We start from the raw sequence: 22,133 nt of genomic DNA on the forward strand, positions 1-22,133 counted from the left end.
CTGTGCGGACTGCACAGGTTCTGGGACGACACTTTACGCACATGCATTAAGCCCAGTTTTCTCAGAAAGCTGCTCAATTTATTTCATTTGTGCAAGGTTATCATGCCGCTCCCCCACAGTTCTTTCAGACTTTTTAATATAGTTTTTGTGCAATTTTCATCAAACTTCTACAATTTGTGTGCTTAAATGATTATTTTAGATCTACATGCATCGTGCTTTAAATCTACACGCAACATAACTGCTTTACAAATTGTTCTTGCGACACGGGAAGAAGGAACAAAATAGTTACCTTTTTAATTTTTTATTCAAGATTTTGTATTTTTTCTTTATAATTATTGTAAGCATGACCTCAACAACAATACAAACTGTTCTTTAAAGGATACAGTGCAAAACATACAATGCACTTTTACATAGTACATGCCTGTTCAAACTTGAATATGAGTGAATTATATGTAACATAGTTATACCAAACTAGTTTCATTTATCATGAACATTTATTACAATCGCTCAAATTATACGATTTTTGTTTAATTTGTGTAAATTTTTGATTAATCAAACATGCAACTTGTTGAAAGTGCATCAGATGCTGCTCCAGATTTTACCACTAAGACTTTAAATATTTGTTTAAATATTAAAATCTTTTAATAAGTCTTTTTAAGACACAATGCGAAAACGTCTAAAAAAAACACAAATAAATATGGCACACCCAATATTTATCAATTAAAAATAGAATAAGTAAACTTACTGAGTTGTTTAAATGTAATTTATTTATAAATGCATAAAAAAGATATAAACTGTATCTCCATAATTGTTGCATATTTAAAATAATCTTTTCTGAAATTATACTTTTTTTTTACAAATGGATTATGCTTAACTTCTGTTTCATCATTCAACAAAAATATTAAACTAACTTCAATATTGTTGAGCAGCGGCATTCCTAAATGAGTCTTATGGCAAATACAATTTCCCCTTTAAAGTCACGTAAGGTTTTGTGGTCTTGTTAGCCTACAGGAATGCATTCTGGTCAGGAGCTATGCTGGCTGCATATGGCACAAGACCCATTTTGGCATGATGCGACTCGTATAATCACTAATGCAGCTGTTTAAAACTTGTGTACTATAATTCGTGAAGGGGTTATATAACGGCTTTATGCAAAATGGAAATTTTTTGTTCAGGACTTCAAGTTTTTAGAATGCCATATGAGGTAAATTTCATGCAATGATGGCAGAAAAAAACAGCATTTAAATCCCAGTTGACTCCGGTACCACCCAGTTAACAAAACATGTCATAACATAAAGGCAAGAAAATAATCATTGTTCCGTTTATCTGAAATACATTAATATAGGTATTTTGTAAGATAAAGGACAAAATAAGTGAGCCTTATAATACACAACCATACAAACATATGTATACTAAAAGCTATATACACATTCATTAACCCAATCTTACACAATGGAATTGACAATATGCCTAACCCCTTAGAACTATTTACACAATGAATATCAAAATTGGCTTGAAATTATTTACCTGACACTAACTTTTATATACAATTGGAAATATAACTATCTTTATGCCATTAATTTCAGTACCCAATTATGGAATTTGCATACATAACGCATAACAAATTTATGTTTTATATATGCTTAAAACATGTTTTAAAGATTTAAATTATTTAACAAATAATATACATATCTAAAACAACTGGTCAAACATAATCTACAAAATCTTTTCACGAAATTTGAACAAAAGCAAGTTCTTGATACAACTTGAGACAATGTTCCTGAGATTTCTTACACAGCCTTAGCACACCTTTCCCAACAACAACATAATCAAAGCACATTTGCAGTCATAATTTATCAAAATGAACACCAAATGAACAAGTTTTAAACATTTGTACAAATGTATGCTTCACTTCTTAAAATATCATTTTCAATTTATAAACAGCATACAATTATAATGTAGCTTAGCATTTTCAAATACATGTATTTTAAATTAACCATTTTTCTATTGCTCATATAACACTTATCAGAATTTTGAAAGATGCCTTTGTATTTTTAGGTATCAAGTAATGAAAAAAATGGCAATATTTAATTTCTTAGAGATCATGATTTTAAATAACTAGTCTTTATCTTCATTCATATGCTATCTACCATATGAATTCACTGACTTGGAATTGAAAAGGTTTCAACAACCAAAAATCTCAGCAAGAGTATGATATCACAAGTCCCAGAACACATTTAGTGGGAATTCTTGTACCAACAACCAAAATGCGTAATATCGGAGGTTCAAATCATACTACAAATGCAATAGAATCCCTGAAACCACAAATGACTTTCCATAATCATAGCTCAGTGCCCGTTCGATTCACTGATAACTTGGCGTTCCTTTTTGCAAGGAGATCGCAATATGATGATCTAGTTCAAGTCTTCTCTTCCAGTCTTCTGTCTATTACGGGTAATCGAAGACTCATGGGGGCTCAATCTTTCTTGTCCTTATCCCCATACTGAAAGAGAGTAGATATACACTGTATGTGCCACACTATGAGACAACATGGTTGAATGTATGTGAGTTAAGTATCATCCAGATTAAACTGTCTGCACAGGGTAATCAGGGAAGAGTTCAAGACAATATGCAATTTTGACTGAAATTTCCATTTAAAGTAAGTTTTTTATCCTGGAAAATGCAGTTCAAGCGGAAAGTTTAGACCACAATTGTCCTTTGTGGACTGCACAGGCACTGTTGCACGGTTATGTAAGGGCGCAACTCATAAATTTAACAGTAAAACAAGTTTTCAGAAACAAACCAAAAAGGTCTGTTTTGATCAAAAAGGGCCATAATTTCAGCAAAAAAATGTTGACAAAAAACAAAGAACCAAAACATGAAGGTTAACAACGGTTTACATGCAGCATGATGATGATGCTGGTAAAAACTCTTTAAAAATTAGATTATTGCAACAGCAATATTTTTTTGTTGAGTTAAGCAAAAAGAAGCGATGGATGGACTAAGAATAGATGGAAAGACACTGGCAAATTGCTGAAAGTGGGATCATATAAACCCTCAAGAGAAGCTAAATATACGTTTTGATGATTAGCAAAAGAAAACTTTATTGCTAACCATGGCAAGCTGTCGTCCGATGTTCCCCATAGTTACACCCCCTGAGAAGAATATACACGGTAGCCAGGAGCGTATGAACATAAAGTCTGCTTGCCCGTATCTAAAACAAATAGAACACATGACCATGAGAGTTAATACCCGTTATCGTACATTTACCAGTTAAGAACAAACACTTATACAAGCAAAATGACATTTAATGAAATATTATCACTTTGTCAGGAAATCACAGTCTAGTTAAAAGCGTCCGGTTTTAAAAATGCATGCTTTTTTACATAGACATTTGTCTCAATTGTCAGAATACCTTTATTGTATGTTTTATCATTATCCACAGCAACAGGCGGTATTTCTTGCGCAATTATGCTTTCTTAAAAAGTTATTCTTTTTTTTTTTGATTTATGAAAAATTGTTATCTTTTCAATATTGTAATGAAGATTTTGATCAACGGACTGATCATTTTAATGAAGACCTTGTGTCACGACATATACACCTGCATGGAAGGTACCGCCAGTAGTGTACAAATGAGCCTGGTTCTGAGAAAACTGGGCTTAACGCATGTGCGTAAAGTGTCATCCCAGATTAGCCTGTGCAGTCCGCACAGCCTTATCAGGAACGACACTTTCCGCCTTAACTTGATTTTCGGTAACGAGGGACTTCCTTGAAACTAAAAATACCATAAAAGCGGAAAGTGTCGTCCCTGATTAGCCTGTGCGGACTGCACAGGCTAATTTGGAATGACACTTTACGCACATGCATTAATCCCAGTTTTATCAGAACACGGCTCAAATACTCACTTGTAGATGCCCTGATAGACTAAGAACTGTGTGAGTATAGTAGCCAGGACTGCGATCCCTACACCCAGACCAAAGCCACTCTTGGAGCGATCAAACAGCCACCACAGCCCTATACACATAGCTGCCAGTGTGAGAGACATGTGGAGATTGTTCATGAAATCCAGTTTCTGGGGCAACAGTTAAGGCCAACAAATATCTCTTTCCAAAATGCATAAATATGAATAACATGTTTATTTACTTATTTGTAGTAAAATGTACATACCAGGTTATTGATTTCTTGTGTTTTGAACAAATAAGACAATGAACCAAAAATAGTGCCCACTTAAACTGTAGGATGCATTTTCCAAATTATCAACATCTGTGGTCTCATCAATGGACAGGGACGATCATTACCAGAGCGACTTCGAACGCCTACTTTTCGCATGACGCAGGACGATTATGACATAAAAATACTTATAACACAGTTTTTGTTGAATCAGAAAGGATACTGCACTGGCATGGTTGATGCCTACAAACACTGCCACACACCGCATCACGTTGGACCACTCCTGTTTGTACTTCAGGGACGTCTCAAGATGGCTGTCCAGAACAGGGTACAATAGCCCAACAAAGGCTGGAATCACACACAAGTAACAATATAGCATTGAGTCAAACAGAGATTCACTTTTGAGATTTTGAAATGTTTCAAATTTTATAAAAATACTTTGATAACAGGACTTCAACAAATTTCAATTAAATTGATGCAATCAATGCACATTTAAAACAAGAGTTCCGCGGTCGGAGATGACCGCATTGAAGCCGGATTTTTGATTTAAATGACAGGAAAGTACCTTTCGTGTTTTTGTCAATGCAATACTTAAATTACTGAAATATTGTTCAAAGGTCAAAATGAAATGTAAGTACTTTTCAAGGCATTAAATTAAAAAATGTAGTGTTTCTGCAATGTTTTATCTAACACACAAAATTAAGCAAATTTTTTATCATAATACTTGAGTGTTTAATTCCAATAGACATGCTTTTAATTTGTAGTACATATAAATCCAAAGTTAAGTTTTGTAAGGACTTAGTAACCTACATGTATGTGGTCAAAGAATTCATTTAAAATGTTTAACATTTTATTAAGATATTGTCTTGCAGCGTTTTTTTTCCTTCTTTAACTAGTACCGGGGAACGGTACCTTTCCCAAAGCCTACCGGAGGCTTCCCAATTTTAGCACCGGACCTTTCCCAATCTCGATATCTACCGTTCCGAACGATTTTAGGTGCCGTTCCCAATAGCCAGTGCCTTTTATTTTCGCTGGAAATATCTTTTGATATTGTCGAGCCTTTCATTTTCGGCCATTTATTTTCGCCGGACATTGTTGCGTAGAAAGTAAACAAAACTTTTCAAATGGGGCGCAACTCTAACCGCTGTGTAAAATGTGAATAGTTTACATAACCGCGACGAGTGATCGATATTTCCCGTGAAAGAATTCCATCGCTAAGACCAGTCTTCCTTACATCAATAAACTTTCTCAACACTAATTTTTCGTTGACATTAAAAAAACGTAACCGTATTGAGTTAAATGCGCATATTACTTCTATGTATAGTTTTTTAAGTGTCAAATCCGGACAGTAACTATTCGGATACGGATATAAACAAATAAAAGTTTAACATAAAATTAAAAATAATGAGACATGGGTGTAAAATCCTATAGTTATTTACAACATATACATAAGCATTAAATGGCACATGATCTTAATATCTTATTTGATGATTTGAAAAAAAATCTAAACAAAATATAAGACTTACCTTTAAAAATTATTGTTAAAGCATTCCACTCTAAAAACTCATTTTGGTTACGTGTGACTATTCTCACTGTCTATTGTTAAAAGATGTCAAACCAGTACAAGATCCATTGTTGTTGTTTTTGTTTAGTTTTTAAGTTTTTAATTTAACTCACATGAAACATTGCAGGGCTTGTAAGACTTTTAAGGGCTAACAAAATTATTAATATTATTTTTTATGCAACCTCAGTGCTTATGCCTATCACTGGAAGATATTTTTTCCAATTGACGGGCACATTCTAACTGAAGTGGCAATAACACAATTTTCACATGACATGATACGATAGTCGAAATATCATAACCGTACTGTAGTTTTTCTGTCAAAACCTAGAGTTTAAAATGCTTTGTGATGCAGAATATAGCCCCTTATGATAGATTACATGCATTTTAAAGGTTCCCATTTCATCAATTTTGCGACTCGAATTTTTCCCAATTCATTGATTTCGCGACTCGTTTTTTTTCCCAATTTGAAGATTTCACGACTCGAAAAATTCCCAATTGTAGGGGTACAGGTACCTTTCCCCTTTGGGGAAAAAAAACGCTGTCTTGAAACAACATTTGGTGTATGTTGCACATTTTTACTTACCAAAGTTATAAGAACTTTAACATTTTTACATTCAAGGTCACAGTGACCTTGACCTTAGAATGAATGACCTTGAAATGACCAGTGGTCATCTAAGTGTGCTTGCAAACCTTCATGTCAAGTTTGAAGACTCTATGTCCAAGCATACCAAAGTTATAACAATTTTAACATTTTAACATTTAAGGTCACAGTGACCTTGACCTTCAAATGAATGACATTGAAATGACCAGTGGTCATCTTCTAGTACTGGCCAATCTTTATTTCAAGTTTGAAGACTCTAGGTACAAGCATACCAAAGTTATAACATGAAATAAGAACTTTAACATTTTTACATTCAAGGTCACAGTGACCTTGACCTTCAAATGAATGACCTTGAAATGTCCAGTGGTTACTTACTAGTTCTGGCCAACCTTCATGTCAAGTTTCAAGACTCTAGGTCCAAGCATACCAAAGTTATAACAACTTTGACATTTTTACATTCAAGGTCACAGTGACCTTGACCTTCAAATGAATGACCTTGAAATGTCCAGTGGTTACTTACTAGTTCTGGCCAACCTTCATGTCAAGTTTCAAGACTCTAGGTCCAAGCATACCAAAGTTATACCATGAAATAAGAACTTTAACATTTTTACATTCAAGGTCACAGTGACCTTGACCTTCAAATGAATGACCTTGAAATGACCAGTGGTTACTAACTAGTTATGGCCAACCTTCATGTCAAGTTTCAAGACTCTAGGTCCAAGCATACCAAAGTTATAACAACTTTAACATTTTTTATATTGAAGGTCACAGTGACCTTGACCTTCAAATGAATGACCTTGAAATGACCAGTGGTCATCTGTTAATCCTGGCCAACCTTCATGTCAAGTTTGAAGACTCTAGGTCCAAGCATACCAAAGTTATACCATGAAATAAGAACTTTAACATTTTCGAGCACGCCGCCACCCCGCCCGCCCCCCCCGCCCGCCCGCCCGACAACATCAATCTATAAGCCGAGATTTTTTCGAAAAAAATCCGGCTAAAAAAACATTTTTTAGAAATGGGGCTGGTGCCCTTTGGGTTGGGAAAACGCATTGTTTTGACTAAAATTGAGAAATTTAGTTGTTTTATTTCCAATTACTTTTTTTATATATATTAAAATTGAGAATAAAAGTTGTTTCAACATTATATCTGCTAAGATTCAACTCATATAGCTAGAAAGGAATCATTTCGGATTAATTTATTTTTATTTTTTGAGATCTGAAAATTAACCCCTTATTATAACAATGATACATAAACATTTTTCCTCATCTACATTTTTATGTTTTTATTCCTGCATTTCCTTAAGGATTAAAGAATGGTCCATGACTGTGAAGCGATGAATACAGTTAAACACATTTTTACGCTCAATGCTAAAGTTCAAGTAGTTTTAAAGCTTTCAACATGCTTAATGCCCCCGTAACTGTTAAAAATGTGGTCCTCCTATCAACATGTGAAAATCAGGTCATAAACTTTAGCATGCAGATCAAAATCTGAATGGCAGCCTATCATTTCAACCTTTCACAGGTGTGATTACACAGTACTTATACAATTTGTCTAAATGTACTTGAAATTTCAACTTATCTAACTAATGATAATGAGTAAATACTTGATTATTATTACTAGTAGTTTAAATAATAACACTTGGTTATTTCCTTACATAACTTACATTGCTGTAAGAAGAATATCAGATACATGCAGGGAACTTTCACTTCCATAAATTATCAATTTCATAAGAGCAAAACATATATTACTTTATGTTCAAAACAGATTACAAGTACAGATGAACCAGCACTACAAGTGAGGCCACAGTTGACACTATCAAATTATGAATTAACATTAAAATGCTTGGATATATGCATTATAATTGGACAAAATACATGTATACTCCACATACAAATTTGTAGCAGTGAATTTATGGCATATCAGATTTTATAGATGTTGCAGATCATGGTTTTGAACTACAGTCAGTCAACAAAAATAACCCGGCAAAAAACGTTAATTCTTTTGACCACAATAATTTCTTTCCGGATTTAGTGTCAATGTGAGTGGATGTAAAAACAAAGGGTAAAATTTGATTTGTATGATAACAGGTTAGGTCAGACAGCATATTCAGTTTTTTGTCAAAAATAGCCAATTTAAGTTCACCCTTCAGAAAATTATTAAAAATCATTTAACTTATAGAATTAGTACTTCAAAACATTTTCATGGCATTTGTTTTCAATCAGCAAAAAGTTTATTTGAAAATAATAACGCCTTCTATATGCATATGCACATTTCAAAACATAACTCATTCAATCAGTTCCAGTTAACTTTTTGCTGCATTTATCCCCCTGTAAGCATAATACAAAAGCTTTCTTGCAAAAACTTTGTTAATTTATTCCTTTACCTAATGTATACCTTAGACACTTATCATTTTGTTTTTATTGGGGCATAATGAAAAATTAAATACAAAATAATCGGAACTGCTGATTATCCGGAACTGGCTGACAAACTGCAGGGTTTTTTTTATCTGATTTTGGGGAAAGGGCATGGCCTTTTTTGAGGGGGAAAAAAAACGCCGGATTTTGGGGAAAATAAGGAAAGTCTTAAATAATAAATTTAACATATTTAGCTGTTTTTAAAACAAATTCAAGGCAACAGATAATATAATTATGCAATATGTTATATTTTCTACACTAAATCAGGTTAACTTATGTATTTAAAGTTTAAATTTTTTTAAATTTTTTTTTAAGGGGAAAAAAATCCTAGGGGAAAGGGCCTATTTTTTGCGGGTCCCAAAGAAGGAAAAAAAGCCCTGAACTGTATCATTATAGCAATTATCCCCCAACCTGGTTCTCTACATAATTTTGTACAGTGACACTGTCAGAGGGGACACATTAGTTTTATAAAAAAAATCTAAGGCCCCAGCAACAATTTTAGGGGCCATTGGCTACCAAGTAAATTTTTACTTTCATGGCAATAGAGGGCAGGCTGTATCTATCAGTGGCACGTACCTGCTGTAAGACCGCATGCTGGTAGCACCCACCAAGAGGAGTCGTAGTGCGCAAATGAGCCTGGCTGTTGACCATCCTCTAACAACTCCCGATGTACCTGAACAATATATAGAACATGTAAGGCCTTGTTTATTTTTTAATTTGTGTGACATTCAAGTGTTTTCTTCTAAATGAGACTCAACATTTAGTTAATCTCACATCAAGCTCTTTAAGTTGAACCTTAGCAAATTTAATATTGAAATCAAAATTCTTCTCAATTTAAAAGCATTTATTAGTAAAAAAAACAACATTTATTTCTCAATTGAAATGACAATGACCCTAATGCCTATATTTCCCAATCCAAATGGACCCGGCCCCATTTTAAAAATGGTTTAAAAAAGTTTAAGCCTCAAGCTAAAGTTAACGACTTCAAAGTTCAATTAAAAAACTGGCCACACTGTCTGCAAACTGATGTTATACTGGACTTGATAATCATATTATGCAACTGCCCAGACATTATCGGATAATGTGTGGACAGTTGCATAATATATTATCCATAATATGATTATCCTGATAAATCTGTCTGATATCTTGTGATAAAAGACAGTGTTATTATGACACTGACTGAGAACGCAAATGTACTGCCCCCACATTCTTTAAATAAGGTCACTGCCTGATAACGCAACACATCTACGTCATAGGTTGTCAAAACATCATTCAACTGCAACCCTAAAAGTAAGTTAAAGTCTTTGACACATACCTGTAGGAGATTAAGGACTAGAGAGAAGATGATGCCACAGCAGAAAAGGATCAGGCCTCGCACCACCACCTGCATTTTGCCTGACATCTGGAGTCTAACTAATAATATCACGCTGAAAAACAAAACAAAAAATGGTTTATTTAGACTTAGAGAATTTAGTACTAAGTAGGGTCATCAATACATCTACATTGTATGTTGCTGCCATCAAACTTGACAATTACACAACAGGTGGTGAGAGAATAAGGTAAATGGGGAAAAATAGTTAAGTGCGAACAGCGAAGATCTTGATATTAACGACAGAAAGACAGTGAAGATGCATCCCCAGCAACATTTCATCAGTTTCTCTCATCCCATTCCAATAGGACTGAACCTTAACTGGCACAGCCATGAAGGGTCATTTGGAATTACTTGGCAGCTGGCGCTGAAAATTTGATTAAAAGCTTTATAATGGTGCTAGCCCCTGCTTGAAGAATACCAAGTTGGGTGATTTGGTGCGATTCAAGGAAAGAAGCTATGCCTGTACTGCAATGTAGTAGGATGTCGATGTGGAGAGAGGCAGGAACTTGATGGAATGGTTCGACCTGGTCCTGCTTGAGACTGGGGAAAGGTATTTTGTTCCTAAAATGTCTATAAGGTCATTTGTTATCTTAAAGATCATCGTCAGCTGGGCCTTGGTCCTAAGTTACTCCAGGGATTCCAACTACAGGTGGTCAAGCATGGACGTGAAGTAGTTGTTGTTATGGTAGCGGTTTGGCACATACCTGGCTGCCCTTCTCAAGACTATCTCCAGATCATCAATCTGGTCCTGATATGGGCTCCAAACCGTGCTACAATATTCCAGATGTGGGCGAACAAGGGTAAAGTAGGCAGCGCTTTTAACGTCATCATTTCCTATCCTTAGATTGCTGGGGAGGAATCAAAGTGTACTGTTCCATTTCTTTGTTATATTTTGGATATGAGGTTTTCAAGACATTTTATTTCTCGGTTCCACCCAGATGCTAAGATGCATTGCTTCTTCACTTCGTATTCTTCCCGAAAAGGTCAGGAGTCTTGATAGACTGTACTTGCAAGTGTATGACCTTTGAGGGTGTAGAAGTGGTGTGCGTTTTCTACATACTTGCAAGATACTGCACTTGTCAGGTAGGAAGACATTCCCAGAGCTTCTCCCATTGCCACAAACGATGGAGGACAGGTCTGGAGATGCTCACAGTTGCTATCTGAATTATATTTGTCTGTAGACCACACAGGCGTCTGCAAAATGTCTTGTCTTGGGTGACACTCTTAGCAGGAAGTCACTAATGATTAACAGAAAGGTGACTCACTGTTCCAAGCACACTACCCTGAGCAACTCCACTACTGGGGCAGATCCAAAGTTGCTCCATCTACCACAACTCTCAGCGTTTTGTCAGTCAGAAAGGCTTGGATCCATTTTAAACCATAGTGGTGGAGTTTTGTCAACAAACACTGTTGGGGGGGTGACCTTGTCAAAGGCTTTCCTGAAGTTCAGGATGGCTTTGTCATGTTGTTTACCTTTGTCAAGGGACTTCAGTAGTTAATCTTACAAGTTTAGGAGACAAGATGTGTCTCGCAGCTCCTCCGTCTTCTGAAACCATGTTGACAGTTGGTAAGGATGTTGTTTCTGTGTAGGTGTTCCATGACGTTTCTTACAATTATGTGCGCCAGTATCTTGAAGCATATACAAGTGAGTGACACTGGGGGGTTGTTGCTCTCTTTAGCAGGTATAAAGCCTTTATACCTGTCTCCCTTATTGAAATATTGCTGGAACTGTGGCTGAGTTCTGTATATCTGGGATTGAATTAGTTGCAATAATTCAACTCTCAGCTTTATAACCCAATGGTTAGCTGATAGTTGCAATGCGCCGGCTCTTGCCCATGGGTGCAAAATTTAATCAACAATGCAATGGTCAAGGAACACTGAAACTGCAAGATCTTATCAATGTTTACCTGTCTTAACCACAAACTCATGCGAATGGTACCATTAAAACAATAAATAATTGCTTTTTATTGACTTAGTTTTGCTTTCGTAGGCTGTATCCGCCATATTGGAAAATTGACCCAATATTGGTAAGGTCGCAGTACACCAATATTTTGCACGTCGAGTTATGTGTTGAAGCCTACAAAGTCGATAATGATGTGTTATTCGATACAGAATAGACTGTTGCAAATTTAAACCTAAAACATGTCAGCGAGGAAAGCGTGTTGAAACATCGTCGTGTTTTTAAAGGGTGCATGCAAAGAATGACATCCGTAGGTTGCCATTCAGGTTAATTTAAGATGTTTATTAAGTTTATTCATTATTTTCCTCAATTTGTCTCGAACGACGCCTGTTTAGTGAAGCGCACAGATTCTCTGCGCTGAACTGCACCCATGTTTATGAAGGGGTGCATATGGACTGCCAGAGCCGCCATAGCAAATATTATTAAAGGCTCTGGCAGTCCGTTTATATGGACTAGGATTGAATTCCAATCCTTTAAGAACCCTTGAATAAGAAGCTCTTACACTACCTTTGATATATTCTGCTTGAACTTTTAACCAGTTTAATAAGCAATTCATTTAGCTTTTAGTTCTTTTCGAATGCTTGAGCCTTTATGAGTATTCATGCACGTCAGTAGCTGCTAGTGCTAGTTGGATTAATGCAACTAGCAATAACCACGCACCTGCTATGCAAATTATTGCGCAATCGGTGTTCAGGCAAAAAGTTGACCGAAAAATGTGGGGTGTTTTTAACGCTTCACTACGAGCATGAAAGAAGTAATCCAAATGAAAAATTTGCATATGTGGGAGGAGATATGTCCAAATAAGCAGTATCTGACCTTGCCATGACCGGAAAATAAAAAATCATTGCTCAAAAGTGAAAGTAAAAAATTCGAAGGCCAATATTTTGCAGAAAGATGGCAGATTCACTTGAAATTTAGCTTTTAATAAATCAATCATTGTGTTTTTTAATAAATCCTAACCATTTGAATCAGGTATATGCGCGTGAAATAATATATATTTATTTATTTCCAACACCACTATACCTGTGCAGTAGAGTTACTCCCCTTTCCGCGGAATTATTACATTGTTGTTACGGTGAATTCGGGAGCGATCTTTTGAGCAGTTTTATGGATATCCGTACGATAAACACAGTATTTGTTTGGCAGGAAGAGAAATCGTCTTATTTGGTATCGATGCAGGTATGAATTCACTTAAATCACCTAAATTATTGTGTTAATTATGTCAAAGAAAATCTGTTCCAGATCGTACCCGCGCCATGTCGTACCGGACTTGTCTTCATTTGTAACAAATGTAAAATGTAACTTCTGTGATTGATCATAATCATTAACTTAAAAGCTAAGTTACGCTATTGGTTTTAAGTTGATTATACATTTAGGGAGCATTATAATTCACACACCATCTCATTATTAGTTTTGTTAACGTGTTAAAACTGCTATAATTAATTTCAGTTCTTATTTCATTTACATGATTAATATACAAAAAATAAATGGATATTATTATATATAAAGGTTAGGTTCTAGAATTAACCTTTGCAAAATGGAGAATGCAATGCTAAGACTCGGTTATTATGTGTCGCAGGTTATGTGCATACCGGTATTGAAATTTTATTTTATTTACTTTTTATTTTATAGAGAACATGACTGACAAAGATCTATTGGACAGTGATTATGATGGGATTTCACAAATACATGAGCACAGTTACATTGTGGTAAGTAACATTTTAAGCACTTGCATGTTGAAGACATTGAATTTGATGGTTAACAATTATATCCTGAATTTAAACTTAATTATTTAATAATACACAATATACACATGCCCCTACTGTAAGAAATAATATTATTGTTGGAAATGTACTTTGTAAGTATGAAGACAAAAATATGTATATGTCTGTTCATTTGCATAGATATCGGACTCTGACGAGACACAACCACCTTCACCTTTTGGTTGACAGGAATATTCCAGTGAAAGATCAGTTGTTTAACAGCCTTTTTGACAAACAGTATGTGTGACTGCATCTTATTATTAATTTTAATATTACTATTAAAATTAAATTGGAAGTTACTTCAGTTGGCAAGTAATTCCAGTTATTTCATCATATGGGGCTACATTAAAAAGATGACTTAAATGGATGAAATATTAAATGCCCTTACAATTGGCTTATTTTGATCTCAGCATGATTTTTTAGCAAACTTTGAAAAAAGAAACATTGAATCAGTAAAAGCTTGTAGAAAACATTTGCGGTTAAATGTTCTGTTCTTTCAGTTTGTCAGTATCACTTAATTAATATTTGCATGCAGTGCACTATTATATTTCAGCATCTTTGGAGTTCCTTTCATGAAGAAAACAAGCTCTTAATTAATGTATCGACAATGATTTACTAAATCTAAGAAGTTGTTTAAAGATATTGAGCTGTTACATACATTCGCCTATTATGAGTTCGAAACTTCTTACAGTAATTATTATACTATTTTTTTAATTATTTTATTATATGTTTATCTTTTTTTGAATAGGTGTGTGTTAAACTATTCTAACAAATAGTGTTTCTGTTTCATCTTACAAAAGTATATAAGATTTAATATAGCAATGCATTGTCGATCTTTCAGAATTCCTGGTGCTGCCATTCCTAATCAACCGACATATCAGAATTTTGGATAAGAATTCAGATTACTGGCTGCATATTCAAACGTAAGTGTTTTTCCTGTTCAATTTAACTGCTTGTTCATAAATAAAATTTTGTTTAAGAGAAATAATATTTCTTAGAAAATGTTCTTAAATACCAGATTGTATCACATTTGTATTGGGTGGGTGGGGCAGTTGTACATGTTTTGGATAATGTTTTTTTTAAATACTAACCAAATAAGTTTTTGTTTTTTCAACATTTATTCTTGTTTTGTTGTACATTATTTCAACTGTGATATTGAATCACATGCAAATTTGCAATTTAGAAAAATCAACTTTTTATTGTCTATTTCAGGAATTTTTGGGTCCTGGGTTGGTGGGGGGGTAACGTGTTTCAGACCAGAATCCTGCCGGACCATCCAATTGCAAGGACATCTTACATAGCTGAAATATATCTGTAATGAATTATTAAAAGTTTGGATAAAAAATGTGTTCTTAAATCATTATTTTAAACAAATTATACACCCAGGTTGACTATTTTGAAAAAATGAAAAATGACAATTTTTACACATGGGATTTTTCAATGTTTCCGCATTCACTAACATTACTTTAGACAATGTAAGATAGACAAACCATACATATTTGGAAATGGTTTACTAATATCTATCAGAAAATGTATAATTTTACTGGGTTTATGTCAATTTTCAAAATCAGTGGTTATTGCTAATGCAACTAACCCAGTAATTGCATGGCAAATCCTTATTTAAGTTATTTATATTAAACTAGCTTGCATGTATAACATCTTAACTTAAAACATTTAAAGTCTCGTAAGAAACGAATGTGTTATGATTATATAAAAAAGTATGCTTGTGTGAAACTAAGGGACAATTAATATAGCCTTAATCAGCAATATGTTAAGTGAACACAAAAGCAAAACTAGCAGCCATCAGCGATGAATTCAATAAGAAAGGAATGCACAAACTTAAATTCATTAAATTAAAATTTACCTTTCAGTACATTTATCCACTGATATCACAGGCTGCTTTATTGACTATCGCAATATTAATAACAACAATCCAAGTTTGTTTTCCTATTAAACGAAATAGCGAGTTAAAAAAAACGACAGCTGATAGCCTGATGTTCACGTGACCACAACAGAAACATCGTCCCATAAAATTAATCCAATGAAAATCCAGGGAAAAAAAGACGATACGACATAAACCAATCGTGAATAAGGTCAAGGCTCGTTGTAAATGACCGATATTGTGTTGTGTGTTTTGGGGAGTTCGCCGAATTAATCCGAAAGATTTTGAGGATGAAGGCAAAGGATTTCCAAAACATGATGATCATGTGACTTTCACAAAATGGCAGCTAGTCAGCCTAGTGGGAGTTTGTTTGCAGGAAAACGAAGAACTGGTTCTTTTACTCCTGCTGAAGCCGATGGAAATGAACAAGATGTATGCGTATTTTATGTACTTTTTAAGAGTCTTATGATTGAAGACTCTTATTGATAACTTAAAGCCCCATAAACACGCAAAATCATCGAATATTTCGAAAAATAAAGTGAACACATACAAAATCAGTGACACAGTGTTCATTATAGAAACAGCCACATTTTTAACGTAAGATGTGGTCTGGCAACATAAATTTAACGAGATACAAAATGCTCGTTTTAATGTTGTGCACGACAATATATTCCATGTGAATTTTCCGCGACAATATCCGAACATTTACAAGCATGATTGGCTTCGGGCAGGTCATGAGAACTATGTTGTGCTTCCAACGCTGCCAGAAGCCGATCTCGTGTTCACTCGTGAATGTTTGGTTATCGTCGTGGGAAATTCACAGGAAATATTATTCAAAATATTTGTTGATTTTGAGTGTTTATGGGGCTTTAAATAACTTTAAACAAGCCCATAGGCTTTTCAGCTAGCGCAGTGGTTGGTATACGCGTTTCCCTTCTAGGCAACACGTGTTTAATCCCCGTTCTCAGATGCATGACTAGGTTGGCGCTAAGGGAAAAAAAAATAGTAGCCAAATTTCAGGACTACGATAACGACCCACATTATAACAGGGCCTGCACTAAGCGGCGTACGGCCGTATATTACGCCCGATAATTGTTTCCATACGCCGATAACAAAACCCCATGACGTCCACTGTACTTCCTTAAAATTGGTCATACGCCGAAAATAGCAAACCGTGACGTAAGCTGTCTATTCAAATAACACTTCAATCAACACTGCTTTCTGCCGACTCAATGTGTTTTGCACACGTCTCGATCAGTCATAACTCCGCCTCCTTATATTTGCTACCGCCCGCAGGTGATTAGCAAGTTTATTGTGTGTTGTTTATCTAACGGTTACACAATTTACCCCCCCCCCCCAGCGCGGATCGCAAATGCAGTCGCTTAATATTGGTTGCTTTAACAACACACTCGTGCCTCTTTGCGCGTGCCGTTTGTTGTCTAATGATTAGAAGATAACGGCTGCTGGTTTTGGGCAGACGGCACGGTAAAAGAAAGACGGCAAAAATAATAAAAGAAAAACAAAACTGATCAAAGTTTAATTATACGAGGCATATAATTACATAGAATCACTACCATATTAGGTCCCGCGAGTTTCCCAGTTTGTTAATCCACCGATAATTACGAGTAATAACCATCTTATATAAACTGCAATCACAGTTCATTTTTTATACTAACAAGTCATTTTACTAGTAAGAAACATTCAGAAAACACATTTCCTGGATTAGATATAAATTATCCGAGTAGAATTAAATTGCAACGTCATGACCTTCGACTTTGCAAATGGCTGACCTATTGTAACATTCAACCCGCGTTCAGTTCAAAGATGGCGATTCAAATTACAAGTAATGTTGGATCAATAATGGAGAAAACATTAAATGGATTTAACAAACATTTGATAAGGTTTGTTAAACCAGATAACAACATGGAAAGTTTGGATTATAACAATTAAACTGGTTAGGCATTTATAAAGTGTACATATTTCGGACATGTATAGTATTCGGATAAACAGTAATTGATATAATAGATGCTCCATCATGACCATTCATTAAGATTGTGTTTTGTTGCAAATGCAGTCATAGGGATGAGGATAATAAAATGACAATAAATATGTGATGCAACGGTGCAACCGCACATATCTCAATTTACTTAAATGTGCTGAATGAATGAAATGTGTTATGATTACGTAGATTTTAATGAGAATTTATTGTTTTTAGAATGAACATAGTTAAATGATAGAAATAATAAAAGTTTTGAAATAAACATGTTTTGTCTTTTAAGTCGATATTGTTTGCACAAACGTATACCCTGATTTTCCAAACTTCTCCCTATTTTTAAAGCCTTGGGTAGTCTCCGCCTTGTTGTACGATATATCTAGTTACTTTCACAGAATTAAAGTGACTCAAAATGGATGGGAAGAGTTTGTGATCATTTACGCAGTTGACATTCCGTTAACATCAACATTAAAGATGTTTGGACTTCCAACTTTTTGAGTGGGACTTCCATAAGTAAAGGGCAGGAAGTCAGGACTTCCAAAATTTATTTCTTAGTGCAAGCCCTGTATAACCTTATTTGCTCAATGAACGACATTATCATTATCATGAATCTATAGGTATCAACAATGACTGTATTAAATTATCAATAAAGTCACATTTAAATAAATTATATGTTTCCTGAATTCAAATAATTTCATGTTTTTTTATTTTTCAGTTATATTTATTTTAATGCACTGGCATAAACGGTATACAATGTTAGAACTTTCAGATATGCCCCGGTCTTTGATTGGGTGGGTCTTGCGTAACTCCTATTCGCCACCCCCCCTTCTCCCAATAATTTTTGCCGTAGTCTGGTGCTTCTTGATTCTTGAAAAATACATTTACTGCAATGTATTCTTGAATTGACATATTTTTCCATAGTTGCATTATATAATTTATTCATAAGTACTGGTAAATTTGTAAGTCTTAAATACTGCATGTACTGAGCGGCTAGGCTATATTAAGTTTCACATCGTCTGTTTTTTAAAAAGCATGCTTTGCATGCGTAGAACTTGGCATTGCAGACGACAGCAATAATTTCACGCTCTTTCTTATAACACGGGTTTTACATGGCATACCAGTATTAGTGCATAGTGAATAGTTATTATCACGTGGCTGTAGAAAAACGGTGTAAATCAGTTTTACAAATAGAAATGATAAAATATACATGCACTGGATTTAAATTGTTACCGCATCAAATTATAAACGGGTTTTGTTTTTCACAACTTACTAGCCGTAAGTAATTTTACACTGCTCACAAATTGCAATTAACTTCTCATAATTAATGATTGTTTACAGTACGGTAAATAGGTGTGATGATGATGCCCGAAACTGCCTTTAATGTACTGCTTTATTTACAGGTTTTATATCACGTATTAATGCTTCAACTGTGATTCATTGTTAATAAACCTGCGATAAACGCTTACTCTGTGACACAGGTCAATCAAAAATAATAATCGCTATATTACTCCGCTTTCATAAACATTCTCGTAACCGATTGGACGTTAAATATCACAGTTTGGCGACTGGAAAGTTACCCGAAAATTCCCCGTGATGCATCTGGCAGCTTACATGACTGTGTTATGTGGCTTGAATATACGATCCGGTTATCTCTTATCAATGGACTATCTATTACCACCTGGAGCTTTTATTGCGATTACATTTGGAAATCGGTACCGAGTTCTCTTTAAAAATAAGGAATATTATATACATATAGAGAAATATCAGGGTTTTTTGCAATCACCATTTTCATTCACATTTTAGACTTTAATCGCCAGCTGAAAGATTCAATCGCCTTTGGCGATTTTGGCGATCAGATACGCTATCATAGCATGATCTGAGTGTGGTTGGTGGTGGGTACTCTGACTGCCACCACAACACAAGACCAATCTCATATGTAATAAGTTTTAAGAAACAACTAATTGAAAGGAAATTGCAGCTATACAGCAGGGCTTGACATTAACTTTTGAAGCCACTTTTCCAGTTGGACAAGTAGACCATGATTTTATTTGTCCTGACCAAAAAGCAACTTGTCCTGACCATTATATCTTATTCTGCTCAGTACTTTGCAAAATAATGAAATAATACAAAATGCTCAAATCATAAAGACTTGAATCGTTCAAAATACATGTAAACATAATTTTAGGCAATTTCAATACAAAAAGAACTGACTAGAATAACAGGAAAACTCAAGATTATTGATCTTTAAACATTATACAAAGCCATAATTCCTGACAAAAACTTGTGTGTTGCTAACATCAGACAGAAAATGTTAAAAGTGATGTATATGTACAGTACTAAACTGATATTTAAAAAAAACAAAATCATTCTATCCATAGCAGGGTTTTTTTTTGCCCGATTTTATAGCCGAAATTCGGCTATGTTCCCAATCCCAAAAAGTATACTTTTTTCCCAAAATGTGGCAAAAAATTCCCAATTTAAAAAAAAAAAAAAATATTTTTTTTTTTTTTTTTTTTTTAGAAAGAAGTCTTATGTGTATTTTATCTCAATTTTAATTCAATTACATCTAACAAAGTATTATATGATTTTTTTTCTTTTAATTTTAATGATTATGAAGAGTTAAATCAAATTTAGTATTTCCCTAATCAGTGGACTTTTCGTGTGGAAAAAAAGGCTAATGAATTTATTTTCCCAATTTCATGAAAATACAGATAAAATTCCCAATTCCAAAGCCATGGGCTATCTTCCCAAAAAGTGGAAAAAAAAACCTGCATAGAGAGGACGTCACTACGTTAATTGTCTGTAAGATCGGTGTGTACCGGTGTTGTAAAATGGCAAAGAAAAAATGTTAAGGGTTGCTTCCCTTGTTAACAGTACAGTGTAGTACATGTATCACATGGAACTATCGGAATATCTCGGGCTTCGACGATTAAACATATACAAAATATACTCGGAAAAGTTGAGTGATATCTCCACAGAAATAATGGCTTTAAAGGCATTTTTTCTAAGTTATACAATTACAATGACCACTTGTCCCGTCAGACTAGCAAATTCTGTATTTACTTGTCCGGACTAACAATTTGGTTGTCCCGGACAGTCGGACTACCTTTAATGTCGAGCCCTGTATACAGTCGAAACTGACCTAACAGCCACCTGAAATTAACGGCCACCTGCAGACAACGGTCAGTCTGGAATCCCCCCGACGAAAAACACTCTATATTACACTTGAAAATAACGGCCACCTGTCCATAACGGCCAACTTCCACTATATACTACTCCGAAATTCATGTTTGAACTGAAATCAACGGTCAAGCATCAGTCGTCTCGAGTCGCGAAAATTAAAACACAGCACATCATTTGTCCGTCTATTTTGCGGTTAAAGCAGCTGATAGCGGTAATTGCCTTTGATATAATAAAAGCGGCCCGCTACAAGTAAACAAATAATAAGGTGTTGAGAAGGTTTGTTTTCCGGGGATAATTATGGGGGTATCTTCAAAAGAAAATATGCCAGCGTTTTTGACACGTTTAAAGTAATCATCGCTAATTAAATGACCGCTAATAAGTACTCTGCACTTCCACCATCCAGCACCGTCTGCTCCATCAGCAGAACGTGCCAGTACATCGATCACTTTAAGAACGTTGCTTTGTCAAAGAATAACCAGGTAATGCTTGACTCCGTCATGAAATTTCAAGACGAATTCTTTGCGCACTGGGTCAAGTGTTCTAGTATTCAAAAGAAAATTAGCGAGTTTTTTAGGGTGGAGTGAATTGTTTTGATTGTTACGAGTGATAATGGTTGTATGTGTTTTGAAGTTTTTTGCGTGATAAGTTATCTTCTTTTTTGTGCATGATGTGCTATGTTGTTTTTTGTTATAAAGAATGAATAAATGTTTGTATTTTAAATGAGGTTGTTGAATGAAAATGCTGTATGTGTGATGTTTGCGAACGAATGAATTTTAACAAAATTGTGCGTCTTTTTCTTTGAATGAGAACGGTACAGTTAGACCGCACTATCGGTTTATGACAGCGAATCCGCTTTTTAGAATTGTACGGACATGACGTTACGTCAATGGCATGTGACAAGCTTTATTTTCTGAATGAACGAGATGCATGAGTAAACAATTATACTAGTGTTGATAAAGTCATTGCTTTAGTTTAACAATATGAAATTAAATCAATCTATAAGGTATTATTCTGTATTATTCAATGGAAGTAAATTCTGTTATTATGCTTAGTTAACGGCAATGAACATTTGTTTTACACTGTTTGCAAACCACTGGGTGGAGTAACGACGTAGAAATACTACCAACTGACCAATCATCTTAAAATTGTGATCCGAATTCAACGGTCACCTGTGGACAACGGTCACTTTGGTCATTTCCCTTGACTGACCACTGAATTCAGGTTTGAC

General features: G+C 34.8%; 2 protein-coding genes and 1 long non-coding RNA gene across 3 annotated transcripts in view; 2 read left to right on the forward strand and 1 right to left on the reverse strand.

Moving 5' to 3' along the window:
• Nucleotides 1-285: 285 nt before the first annotated feature.
• Nucleotides 286-15,873, reverse strand: LOC127854922 (insulin-induced gene 2 protein-like). Its single transcript, XM_052390029.1, has 7 exons — nt 15,712-15,873; nt 10,068-10,179; nt 9,329-9,425; nt 4,394-4,518; nt 3,906-4,072; nt 3,115-3,214; nt 286-2,503 (listed from the first exon to the last, which is right to left on the reverse strand). The coding sequence occupies exons 2-7, from the start codon at nt 10,152-10,154 to the stop codon at nt 2,477-2,479; spliced, it is 603 nt and encodes a 200-aa protein (XP_052245989.1). The 5' UTR covers nt 10,155-10,179; nt 15,712-15,873; the 3' UTR covers nt 286-2,476.
• Nucleotides 12,706-15,429, forward strand: LOC127854924 (uncharacterized). The gene is made up of 5 exons (XR_008037201.1): nt 12,706-13,263; nt 13,717-13,793; nt 13,989-14,084; nt 14,689-14,770; nt 15,060-15,429. It is a non-coding gene; the product is annotated as an uncharacterized LOC127854924 (long non-coding RNA).
• A 95-nt stretch (nt 15,874-15,968) lies between the features above and the next one.
• LOC127854923 (coiled-coil domain-containing protein 93-like) overlaps nt 15,969-22,133 on the forward strand; it is a 58,456-nt gene continuing 52,291 nt past the window's right edge. The window contains exon 1 of the mRNA XM_052390030.1: nt 15,969-16,161. Within this exon, the coding sequence (XP_052245990.1) occupies nt 16,069-16,161 (93 nt within the window). The 5' untranslated portion in view covers nt 15,969-16,068. The remainder of the gene's footprint in view (nt 16,162-22,133) is intronic.

Source organism: Dreissena polymorpha, chromosome 13, assembly GCF_020536995.1.
Source record: "Dreissena polymorpha isolate Duluth1 chromosome 13, UMN_Dpol_1.0, whole genome shotgun sequence".
In the NCBI taxonomy this organism is placed as follows: Eukaryota; Metazoa; Mollusca; class Bivalvia; order Myida; family Dreissenidae; genus Dreissena; species Dreissena polymorpha.

Coding starts and splice junctions, on each gene's coding strand:
- LOC127854922 (XM_052390029.1), bottom strand. CDS start 10,154: ATGTCAGGCAAAATGCAGGTGGTGGTGCGAGGCCTGATCCTTTTCTGC. Junction 3,215..3,905: donor GTCTATCAGGGCATCTACAA/GTGAGTATTTGA, acceptor TATTTGTTTTAG/ATACGGGCAAGCAGACTTTA. Junction 2,504..3,114: donor TCGGACGACAGCTTGCCATG/GTTAGCAATAAA, acceptor ACTCTCTTTCAG/TATGGGGATAAGGACAAGAA.